We start from the raw sequence: 10,919 nt of genomic DNA, 5'->3' as shown, positions 1-10,919 counted from the left end.
TTTCGGTATCTTCTTCGTGTGACCCAGCAGAAGGCCCACTTCCCTGTGAACCGCGACGCTCCACGGAGGACACAGAGACGACAGCTACAGAAAAGCGATTTCCACCGATTCCTGACTTTAGTCACCGAAGCGGCAAAATTCCGTGGGTGGCCAGAAGATATTTTTAAGGCACACGTCATTGTCGTGAGAACGCCTGAGATGCTTTCGGGCGACGGAGGATCCTGTCAGGTGTTTGACCGTGGAAGTCTCCCCACAACTGAAACACACACCTTCAGGAGAAAAGTTGTGCCAGAGCTCCAACGGAGCGCTTCCGTTCATCGACACGGTTACACAGGCAGCATAAGCATCCCGCTAATTGTCACAGTTTACTGACAGAGAGACCTGCAAGGTAGAGTGAAAAACCCTCGACACACAGGAGGACTGCTACTGATTCGGAGCGCTGTAAGTCTACGGAATTGCCTTGAGACAGGATGTACCATGGACCACATAAAAGAGAGCTATCCCACACGGATGCGCTAAATGCCTCGTCTACACTTTCTACCGTGTAGACATTCTGTCAAGGGTTACGTCCACGAAGACTCCCCGCATACATGCAACACCTAAGGAGATCCACGTTTTGACTGCCTTGGGTGGCGATCAGAGCCGCGTTTAAAGTCTCCACAAGTCGTCCCGTACTTACGTTTGCAGCTCTTGAAACAGGCATCGCCTACTCTGGCGTGTCTTCCATAGCTCGCTAATCGGGCAACTGATGTGTTGTCAAATTCATATAAGCGCAGACATGCACTCTATAAGCAAATGCCCCGCATAGATACGCAGGCAGATGTACTGGAGTGTACGTGCTGCGATCGAAAGCGCATCGCGGTGACCCTCTGTACCACCTCAAAATGTAGAGAGAGGACGAGGGTAAACCATAAACGCTCAACGAGAACCAGACGCGGGTTTCCTCAAGGGAAAGAACACATTCAGAAACGAACCGAAAAGGTGCGTGTACCTTCTTGACAGTTCATGTTGCTCTTCATTGACAGTGTGCATGCACAAAAGAGGGTATACACAGAGGCATGTGACAGGCAGACCAGCGAAGCAGGAACAGAAGCGAAGAGAGACAAGAAACAGACGGGACACAACAGGACAAGAAGGGGAGGCACAGCGAGACGACGCGGCTCCTGGGGAGCTTGAAGACGGCAGGCGACATGCGAATCACCGCAGCCTTCGAGTCATCATCGTGAAATGCCAAGAAGTTGCCACCGCCATGCAGATACGACTTCTCTGCAGCATCGCGCCCATCGACATGCCTCGCCCTTCCTTCTCATCGGCTGTCCCTGTGCTTCTTCTTTTTCTTCTTCTCCTTTTCTCTCGGTTCGTCCTGTCCTTCGTCTCTCCCGACTTCCTCTTCACCGTCTCCCGTTTGTTCTCGCTGCCTCTTCTCCTTCCGTCTCTTCTTCTTCTCGACCGAGACACGCTCCGCATCACACCCTTCGCTTTCGCGCTCTGACTCGCGGCTCTTCTTTCTCTTCTTCTTCTCCGACGCATCCTTGTCACCTTCCTCGGCGACAGCACTAGCCTCTGATCCTCCAGCGGCCTCCTCCGCTGCGTCGCTTGCAGGTGTCTTCGCCTTCTTCTTCTTTTCTTTCTTTCGAGGTGCCGGATGCGCCTCCGCTTCTCCCTCTTGCTTCACCTTTTCAGCAGACATAGAAGCGGTCTCGGTCCTTTTCGAAGCGGTCAAAGCCACTGGAGAAGTCTCTGACAAAGTTGAGGGCGTCTCTGCAGATGTTGACTCCTGCTCGGATCCTTCGCTCTCTTCCGCGCGCCCGTCGGAGCACACACTGTCTCCGACTGTCTCCGCAGGGGCCTTCTGTCGGGAGAGCTTCTGTGAGACACGCACTAACGACCTCCTCCGAAATCTGTCTGTGCCTCCGTCCTCCTCAGCGCTCGAATCCGAATCTGAGTCGCTCTCGGTCGCCGCGTGAAAAGCCTAAAAATCAGAAAACGAGGAAAAACCGGAGAAGAAGAAGGATAAGGACGAAACATAGACACAAGTGCCAGAGAACATTCCGAGGGGAAGCTGCGAAAAGCGACCTAAATGTGGAGAGAAGACGACGCCAGCCCGGGAGACAGTGCGTCAAGAAACAACCTCGAAGCCTTGTAAGTTACACGCAGATGCATGCGACTCTACTGAGTACGAACACTCAGGGAAATAGAGAGGAAAGGATCTAAAAGAACCGAGTTGTACATAGCGACAATTGTCAACAAGGGTCACTCAACTGAAAGAGTTAGATGTACATAGAGATACACCCACGAGTCTGAACACAGATATAAACGCACATACACATATGTATGGATGCCTGCCATGTATGTACATATATATATATATATATATATATATATGAACACATACTTATATGTATATACGACAGAATATCTTTGCACAGAGCCAGTTTTTGTCGCTCTGTTTGGTGTGCCTGGGAACTGAAATCGTTGGCGGGGAGGAGGGACGAGAGGCACAGTGGCGCGATCAGTGCGTTAGAAAGGTCAGATTCTCGCTCACGCCTTTGCCGTCTTTGAGTTTCGCAGCCATCGAATTGTACATCGCGTCCCACCAATTCTTCCACTGGTCTTCTCCCTTCGTCTCGCTCGCGTCCGAATGTCCGAGCTGCAGAACAAGCAGAACGAATCGTTTCTGGAATGAACCCGCGGCCAAGAGACACCGGAGCCATAGCTGTCTCCTTCAGAGCCGAATGCTGACGACGGCTTTCGGCAGACAGACACACACACGAGCGACCAGCACATGCATAGAGGGAAGTCTCCTTCTCTCTTGAACTCGTTTCCGTTGGGAGTCTCTCCGCCAGCTTACTCCAACATTCTCCTCGCGTCGACGGATCTGCAGACAGTCGGTGCGGCCGGTGTTCTCGCGCCCCAAGCCCTGGCCTCTGCAAGAAGAGAAAGAGAAAGTCGGAGAAGTCTTCAAGCAAATGAGACCCGCGTCGCTGAGAGAGAAGAAAGCCGACGAACGTGGTGCTGTCGACGGAAGAGAGAGGAAGACAGACAACTTGGAGAAATCCGAATGCAGATACACGACAGGACGCTGCTGAGGCACAGGCACAAACGACCTCGTGGACAATCAACAAGCATTTCAAAGTCCATCGCATTATCTGTTTTTAAAAGTTCGCGTATATGCGTGTGTCGAGGTAGACAGGAGTTTCACACATCTGCTGATGCCGACACTGATTTGAGCTCGACCACCCTTCCCTCTCGATCCCGAGGGAAGTTCCCCCAACTGCAGGGGAGAAAAAACAAGTTTCTTCTCCTTTCGCCGGGAGGCGCAAAGTTCCTCGAGGCGCCGAGAGGTATCGGATGTACACGCCACTGTCGCCAGGGCTTCGCCTCCCTCTCCTCGCCGGCAGGAGAGCCGGACGGAGAGAGAAGGAGTGACGCCAGAAGGAAGGAGAGCAGTACGTAGGGAAGCAAAAGACGGGAGAGGTCATCTGCGCAGTTGACGCGCCGAAACTCGAACGCGTAAAGAAAAAAAGGAAAGTCTGAACCTTACTCTTCCCACCCAAATTTCTTCAGAATGGAGGCTCCGAAGGAAGAGTGGAACGGGCGAGACTGTACACCGCTGCCCTTGAGGAGGCGATCGTAGAATTTCTTCGACATTTTTCGTTCTTCTACGCACTGTGCAGTGCAAAGTCTGGGCAAGGAGACGGCCGAGAGGCGACTGCGAACTCCCGAAAGGAGACGAAGGAAAAACTCGGGGAGACGGCGAGGCGCGAAGAAGAGAAATTCGGAAAGAAGACGCAGGAGTGTAAGTGCCTCCAGACTGCAGAGCCACCGAAACGTTCTTCACGGGTGCTCAAGAAGAGAGTCGAAGAGACTCGAGGAAAGGCCGAAGGCGCGACTCCGCAGATGAACATACAACGACGACAAGCGGGGAAGCGCGCGGGAAGGAGGACGAGGAGACCTGGTGAGTCAGGCGACAAGCTCGAAGTGAACTGCGAGTCCGACTCAAACGAGAAGAAATAACAGCTGCTGGTGACATGTAACTTTCAGAAGAGAAGCAGCCAGAGAGGAAGGAACAAACAAGACGGCGAGAGTGGGGATAACTCTCGCCGAACGCGCCGTGGCCGCAACCTGAGTCAGGCCGGTGAGAGAGAGAAGAGGAGAGAGAAGGTGGACTTTGAGGAAAAAATTCAAAAATGACGTTTCGCGACCAGAAAATCGAGAGCTAAGAACATGCATGCAATGTTATCTTTGTTCAGCGAGAGAGGTCAAAACCGTCTCCCCACATTGACAGATTTCGTCGAGAAAAGCGAGGAGAGAGAACGCGAGATTCGATCGCAGAACGAGCAGAAAAGACCCAACGTCCCTGTGTAATCTCCCGCCTCTTTCTCCCCTTCCTCACTTTTTCTTTTTCGCTGCATGTAGGGAGAGGCCGGCAAAGCGCAGGGAGAGAAGAGGGCCAAGGCCGGACCGGCGCGACAGCTGACAGAAAGAGAAGAGAGAAGAGGGGGGAGAAGACTGCTCAGAGACTAGTGTGTAACGCAAAGGAGCGTAGAGTTCGTCGTGACTTCTCAGCTTCTGTCTTCTTCAGAGAGAGCTTGTCCGTTTTGTTTCTCGATTTTCAGAGAGACGCGGGCAATTTCCGAGGAACGAATACGATGCCAAGGTTGTAGATATACACACGAAAAACACACACACAATTTAAAGAGGCAGGCAGCGACGACAAAGAACCAACCCATTTCGGAGCTGTGTTTTCCTTGTCTCTTGTTGCGTTTTATTGTCTTTGTCTCCTCTCTCTGAAGTGAAAGAAAGCGCTCGCTTTCTCGTACCTTTGTGTCAAAATCCTCTTTTTTTCTCTCGCTGCACCTCCTCCGTCCAAGGTTCGCCGCAACTTCTCGGTTTCGTCTCTCTGTGTCTCTTTTTATTCCATCGCGCTCCATTTCTCCCCTTTCTGCTTCTTTCTTGTGCGTCGGATTCCTTCTCCTCCATCGGCAGAACTCCTGCCTTCCTCGGACTTCTCTTCGTCGCTGCACCGCCAGTGCTGCGAGCTTCGCCAAGGGTGTACCGTGTCTTCCTCCTCCTCTGTTTTCACCCCTTTTTTCCGTCCGTTTCCCCTGCTTTTCCCCCCGTTTCCTGTCTTTTTTCCTTTTTCTTTTCGCCAGCATGTACCGCAATCTGTACGACACGGACTGCATCACTTGGAGCCCTCAGGGGCGGATTTTCCAAGTGGAATATGCGATGGAAGCGGTGAAGCAAGGCACCTGCTGCGTTGGACTGCGCTCCAATACACATGTGGTAGGCCGTCTCTTTTCTTGAATTCCAAGACGCCTCTGCATTTTCTCTGTCTCCTCGTTGATGTCTGTGAGGCGACGCATCCATAGACTGCTGCGGACGCGTCTTTCTCCTTTGCGAGGTCTCCTTCGCGACAAGAAGGTGCAGCATCTTTATTCGAAACGCGTCTTAGTTTGAAGTCTTCTTTTTCGAGACAAAGCAAGAGAGGGAAAAAAAACAACACAAAGGAAGCAAAGCGAGAACGAGAGAGAGACGCGAGAAACGACAGACGCGAGAAACGACAGACGCGTTGGGAGAGGCATCGTGTGCCGAAAAGATTTCTACTTCGACCCTCCTGTCCAGAACTCCTTCTTCTTCTCTCTTCTTCTCTCTTCTTCTTTTTTCTTCTTTCTTGTTCTTTCTTGGATTTTGAGTTATCGTTCTCCTGCTGTTCTTGTCTAACCGGGCTCCAAGATTCGTGAAAAGACCAGAAACCATTTTTCTCTTCTTGTGCCGTCGCCCTTTCTCTCTCGCAAATCTGTCACACTTTGCGCTTCGCTCTTCTCTCGCTCTCTTTTTCTCACTCTCTCAAGTGGTTTTCGCTTCTTCGGTGGTTTGGCCGCTTCGGGTGGATCTGATGTCCCCAGCAACGCATTTCTCATTCCTCCCTTTCGCGTCGTTTCCTTGCATTTTCCGTCTCCCCTTCGTGTGTTGCAGCCTCACATATTCTGTTCGTCTTTCTCTGCTCGACACTCTCTCGCTTTTTGCCTGGAAAACGTTCTTCAGTCTGTTTCTCTGCTTCAGCTTCGCCTTGCCTCTTCGCTTCACTGGATGTCTCGTCGGACTCTTTTTTGTGCATGTTCAGTCGCCTGTCCTGACATTCAGCTTTGCATGTGAAGACCTCTTTTTACATACATGTCTTCTTTCGCGAGTCCCCATTTCTTCGTACCCCCTCGGTTCCTCATTCCCTCTATCGGTCTCTACGTTTCTCTACTTTTCCCCGTCTTGATCTCGCCGCTGTTGTCTTTCCAGTCCCGTTCGCGTTCCCTCTTCTCTCGTTCTTGTACTCTGTGTTTATCTCTCTCGTGTCTCTGACTTCTTCGTCTTCTCTCTTTTCTCTGGTTCTCCTCTGTCGCCTGCCTTTCTCTTCCCCTCTTTCGCATCCTCTCCCTCGCTCCCCCCTTTTCTCCTGTTCTGTCCGCCGCTGTTGTCTTTATGTGTGTTGTCTCTGAAAGTCCGGCATGGCCTCTCATGTTCTCGTTGCCTTCTCCGCCGCCTTGTCCACAGGCTGTCTGTCCTGTTCCTTGTTTTCTCTGCATGCAGGTCCTTTGCTCGCTCAAGCGCGCGGTCTCGAAGTTCGCGGGCCATCACCAAAAACTCTTCAAAATCGACGATCACGTCGGCGTCGCCATGTCGGGCATCACAGCAGATGCGAGTGAGAGTCAACGAAGCCAAACCTTTTTCCTTCAACGGCCCCGCCAAACCCTCTCCAAAACTCTGCAGGCTCGATGCCACCCACAAATATATACAAATCTCGACCAATATATATAAATATATATATATATATATATATATATATATTATATATATATATATGTACATAACTGTTTGTACACGGATATACTTACAGTTGCATGCGTTTGTGTGAAGTCGTGAATGAGTAACTATTCACAGACACACATAGTGTGGAGGAGAACATATCGTCTGGAGTTATATTCAAAGCAGATGGATGTAAAGATAGATTCAGAGAGGGATAGATGGAGAGACGGTCGCGTCACCCGCAGAACATCTCTGCATCAGACGATGTTTCCTTCGAAAGCTGCTCACGTCAGTCGTTTACCCCTGCAGTCATCCGTGTGCATGCTCCTCTCCCGGGCGTATACGTGCGTACATAAAACACATCACATCTATATATCTTTTCATGAAATTCGTATGCATCCATGTACTTTGTATGCGTACACGCTCATACACTATATAATATATATATATATATATATATATATATATATATATATATACATGTGAGGCACTAGAGAGAGGAGTGCGTCAGGCACTGCAGTGTAGATGTTTCTTGAGAGAAAATTGTCGACTTTGAAATTTTATTTTTTTAGAGGTGATCAGTAACTTCATGCGCAACGAGTGCTTCCACCACAAATACGTCTACGATGCTCCGATCCCCGTGGGCCGTCTCGTCCTCATGGTGGCAGACAGTAAGCGACGAGGCTGAAAAAATGCTAGGAAGAAGTAAAACTATATCAACGGAAATTAAATGCCACACACAGGCAAAAACATGCAGTCTCCGCTGTGCTAATTTCTGTTCTCTCCTTTCTTTGGTCTTTCTCTCCGTGTCTGTTTCTATCGTCCGTTTCTCCTCTCTCCATTCTTTTTCTCTCTTCGATTCTCATCTTTTCTTTTGCTTCTAGAATCTCTTTGCCATTCGCCTCTCTGCCCTCTTCATCGCGGCTCTCTCTCTCCTATTCTCTTCTCCCTGCGTATTTCTCTGCTACGGTGTCCTCGCCGTCTCCTGCTTCTGCCGGATTCGGCTGTGAAGGTCGTCTTCGTCGCTCTTTTCTCTGTATGTGTGTCTGCCCTTTTCAGAGTCGCAAGCGAACACGCAGAGAAGTGGAAAGCGCCCATTCGGAGTCGGCCTCCTCGCTGCCGGTTACGACGACGCTGGTCCGCACCTCTTTGAAACTTGCCCCTCTGGAAACTACTTCGAGTCCTATGTAAGCGATGTTTCAAGAAACAGAGTTACGCAGAATCGTTTCCCTTGGCGCAGTCCACTCAGCGCATCGCTGCCGCGATCTTCAAGTGTATGTACACCTGCCTGACTCTGTGCACGGCACGTTTCCCGAGGTGTATGTACACCCCGTATGACTCCGAGAGGCGCGTTCTCTGTGTTTTCCTCTTGCTCAGGCAATGGCCTTCGGTGCACGGTCGCAGTCTTCGAAAACCTACTTGGAGCGAAACTTTGAAAACTTCCCTGGTCGTGAGTTTCTTGTTTTCTTGTTTCTTTGCTTTTCTTGTCTTTCGTCCCTCCGTTATTGGGGTCGCGTTCATTCTGATTTTTTTTCCATTCTCTCCTGCGTCTCTTCTCCTCCTCCATCTCATCGCGCCGAGCGCGTGCGTGTCGGCTCTTCTCTGCTGTGTGCTTCCCCTTCCTGCTTTCCCGAGTAGCAGTCTCTCGCCCTCCCCTATTCCGCTTTCTTAAGCAGTCCAGTGGGGTGGTTTGTGTGTAGCAGTCACGAAGAAAACAACTTTCTTGACTGTCTCTCATACTTGCAGTATTGTTCTCCTGTTTCGATCTGCGTTCTCGGCAGCTGCCCTTCGCCCGTTTCTCCCTTCCGTGTTGTATGGCTTGTGTCCTCGCTTGTGCTTCTCACGACAAGGAAGCAGGCCGGGAAGGCTGCCTGTCCCCTGTCCTGCCATGGCCGGCGTCTCTTCGCACCTCTCTCGACTGCGAGTCGCTGCTTCTTTGCGTTTCTTCAGTCTCTCCCGAGGAACTCGAACTGCATGCAATGAAGGCTCTCCAGGCCTCCCTCGCTGCCGACGCTGAGTGAGTCGAGACGGAAGGAAATGGAATGGAAAACATCTCGACGTTTGGGTCCCCCGCAGGCGGTAAAACTCGGTACACGCATGCAGTCTGGACGGGCTTCGGTTCTTAACTCGATGTCGCGTAGATGTTCCGCAGTTCTTCGCGCATGCAGTCGTGTCGACGTGTGTGTCTCTCCTCCCTCAGAGAGACTCGTGCCTGGAGGGGCGACGCTTTTGGCGAGCAAGGTTTGTCTTCTGAATCGACGAGGCAGAAAGAGATCGAGAGAACCTGTTTCTGCATTTGTGATTCTCCTTCCTCCATGGATCCTCGGACTGTCCTCGCGTTTTTCACAGGCTGACAGCAGACACGGTCTCCATGGCCATCGTGGGCAAGAATCAACCGTGGAAGGGTACGCCAAAGATTTTTTCCCCATTTTCTTCCCTGTTAACTTTCGTCTTCGTCGCCACTGGATTCTGCGTTTGCGTCTGAGTGGCGTTCCACTCAATGTGTTGCTCTCGCCTTTGCCAAGGACTTCTCCTCTTTGTGCCTTCCCCAGATATGCGTCCGCGTCAGTCTGTCGCTTTCCTTGCCTCTCGAATCCTCCGTGCTCCTCGTTCTACAGATATGCATGCTGCTGTGCATGCACTCTATTACCTATCGTTGAATCTATATATGTGTATATCTATGCATATATAATTGTGTATGCATATACATGTGCGTGTATGTGTTTCCGTGCATGGGACCCACGGTTCTTTGTGTAGGAAAAGTTCCTTCTCAGTGCCTTAGGCTCGCGTTGTCGTTACTTTGGGGGTTCGCGAACTGTCATGCCCTCCGATGCACAGTCCTTGCCTTGTCCATCTGTCCCTTTATCGTCCTCTTGATATGGTCGGCTGCGGCTGTGCTCCTGTTTCACCGCAAAGATCGCACTCTGTGCCTGTCTGCTTTCCTCTCCCTCAGAACTGTCTACCGATGAAGTCCAGAGTCTCCTGGACAAGCTGAATGTAAGCCTCGAGTTAGGCGCTTTTACTGTACCTAGTGGCATTTTTCCCTTCACTCTTTTGCCGAGTCTGCTGTTTCCTTTGCTGTTTCTCTCAACCGACGTCTCTCTATGCAGCTTCGCTCGTTCCGGCGCTTTCATCTCACGATGCACAATTCCTCGCTGTTGGAAGGTTTCGCTCTGCGGCGTTCGCCTCTTCCAAATATGCTTCGCACTTGAACTGCGGACTTGCACATGCAGACCGCGCCGTTCTAAACACGCCACAGACTTTCTCGCATATGCATACATATATATCTATATATATATATATACTTGTGTATATGCATATATTTACTTATTCACTTGACAGTTGGATGCATGCATGATCGCGGGGATACACTGTATGTGTGTGCATGGTCTTTAAGACGTCTGACCGTGTATGTTCTGTCCAGTAGGCAAAGTTGAGTTTGCGAATTTGCCTCTGGCTTTTCAGGCGGAGTCCGCTGGTGAAGACGTCCAGATGTGAGGCTGTGGAGAAGGAGAACGCGTGGGCTAGTGGACTGAAGGAGACTCCAAAATCGAGAAAGCTGAAGACCAATCCGTTTGAAAAAATCTCTCATTGCAGCAGGGTCCTTTGCGTCGCCCGTCCTTCCGAATCGAAAGTCGTGAAGCGAGTCTCTCACCGTTCGTGGGTGGCGTCTTTTGGTTTCTGTTTTGGACGTTTCGCGTGATGAGAATGAAGGCCGACATCTGTTTCCAGAGTCTCAGGCTGGCGTATCAGAACACAAGTGCAGTGTTGCACCTTAAAAGAATACGCGCGCTGAACTGGGGCGCGGGTGAAATATAGACGCGACGCAAACAGAAGGCTCGCGAAGCACCAACCTTTGTCCAGGAGCATTAAGATCCCTTCACACCCTCCTCCATCTGAAGTCGTCCGGGTGTCTCGACACCGTCCGTAGCTCCTAGCTTGTGACGACAAAGAGAAACGCAAAGTCCTCCAAGGAAGAAAGAAGGCCTCGCCTCGAAGTTTCGCAAATAGCCGCCCTCCCGAGAAACACACATGCACATCTCACTTAGGTGTCTATACTTGAAGGGGAGAAATTAGTGAGGAACTGTCCAGTGAACCACAGAAAGACTCTCAGG

At 50.9% G+C, this 10,919-nt stretch overlaps 2 protein-coding genes across 2 annotated transcripts; one reads left to right on the top strand and one right to left on the bottom strand.

Annotated features, from left to right (window-relative positions):
• Positions 1–206: 206 nt before the first annotated feature.
• Positions 207–4,349, bottom strand: TGME49_278040 (G-patch domain-containing protein). Its single transcript, XM_002370466.2, has 4 exons — positions 3,545–4,349; positions 2,852–2,927; positions 2,546–2,650; positions 207–1,972 (listed from the first exon to the last, which is right to left on the bottom strand). The coding sequence occupies exons 1-4, from the start codon at positions 3,649–3,651 to the stop codon at positions 1,307–1,309; spliced, it is 954 nt and encodes a 317-aa protein (XP_002370507.1). The 5' UTR covers positions 3,652–4,349; the 3' UTR covers positions 207–1,306.
• A 188-nt stretch (positions 4,350–4,537) lies between these two features.
• TGME49_278050 (proteasome subunit alpha type 1, putative) lies at positions 4,538–10,615 on the top strand. The gene is made up of 9 exons (XM_002370467.2): positions 4,538–5,289; positions 6,589–6,700; positions 7,377–7,475; positions 7,864–7,991; positions 8,182–8,254; positions 8,755–8,821; positions 9,154–9,209; positions 9,758–9,801; positions 10,270–10,615. Exons 1-9 carry the CDS (start codon positions 5,158–5,160, stop codon positions 10,300–10,302), a joined length of 744 nt encoding a protein of 247 aa, XP_002370508.1. The 5' UTR covers positions 4,538–5,157; the 3' UTR covers positions 10,303–10,615.
• Positions 10,616–10,919: the final 304 nt, after the last annotated feature.

This window comes from Toxoplasma gondii, chromosome XII, assembly GCF_000006565.2.
Source record: "Toxoplasma gondii ME49 chromosome XII, whole genome shotgun sequence".
NCBI lineage: Eukaryota > Apicomplexa > Conoidasida > Eucoccidiorida > Sarcocystidae > Toxoplasma > Toxoplasma gondii.
This window is presented reverse-complemented; position numbering and strand designations above follow the sequence as displayed.

Excerpts from the sequence above, each read along its gene's own strand:
- TGME49_278050 (XM_002370467.2), top strand. The coding sequence starts at position 5,158 with ATGTACCGCAATCTGTACGACACGGACTGCATCACTTGGAGCCCTCAG. Across the intron at positions 5,290-6,588 it reads TGCGCTCCAATACACATGTG|GTCCTTTGCTCGCTCAAGCG; the intron begins GTAGGCCGTCTC and ends CTCTGCATGCAG. Across the intron at positions 7,992-8,181 it reads GAAACTACTTCGAGTCCTAT|GCAATGGCCTTCGGTGCACG; the intron begins GTAAGCGATGTT and ends CCTCTTGCTCAG.
- TGME49_278040 (XM_002370466.2), bottom strand. The coding sequence starts at position 3,651 with ATGTCGAAGAAATTCTACGATCGCCTCCTCAAGGGCAGCGGTGTACAG. Across the intron at positions 2,928-3,544 it reads AAGAAATTTGGGTGGGAAGA|AGGCCAGGGCTTGGGGCGCG; the intron begins GTAAGGTTCAGA and ends CTCTTCTTGCAG. Across the intron at positions 1,973-2,545 it reads AACTCAAAGACGGCAAAGGC|GCTTTTCACGCGGCGACCGA; the intron begins GTGAGCGAGAAT and ends TCTGATTTTTAG.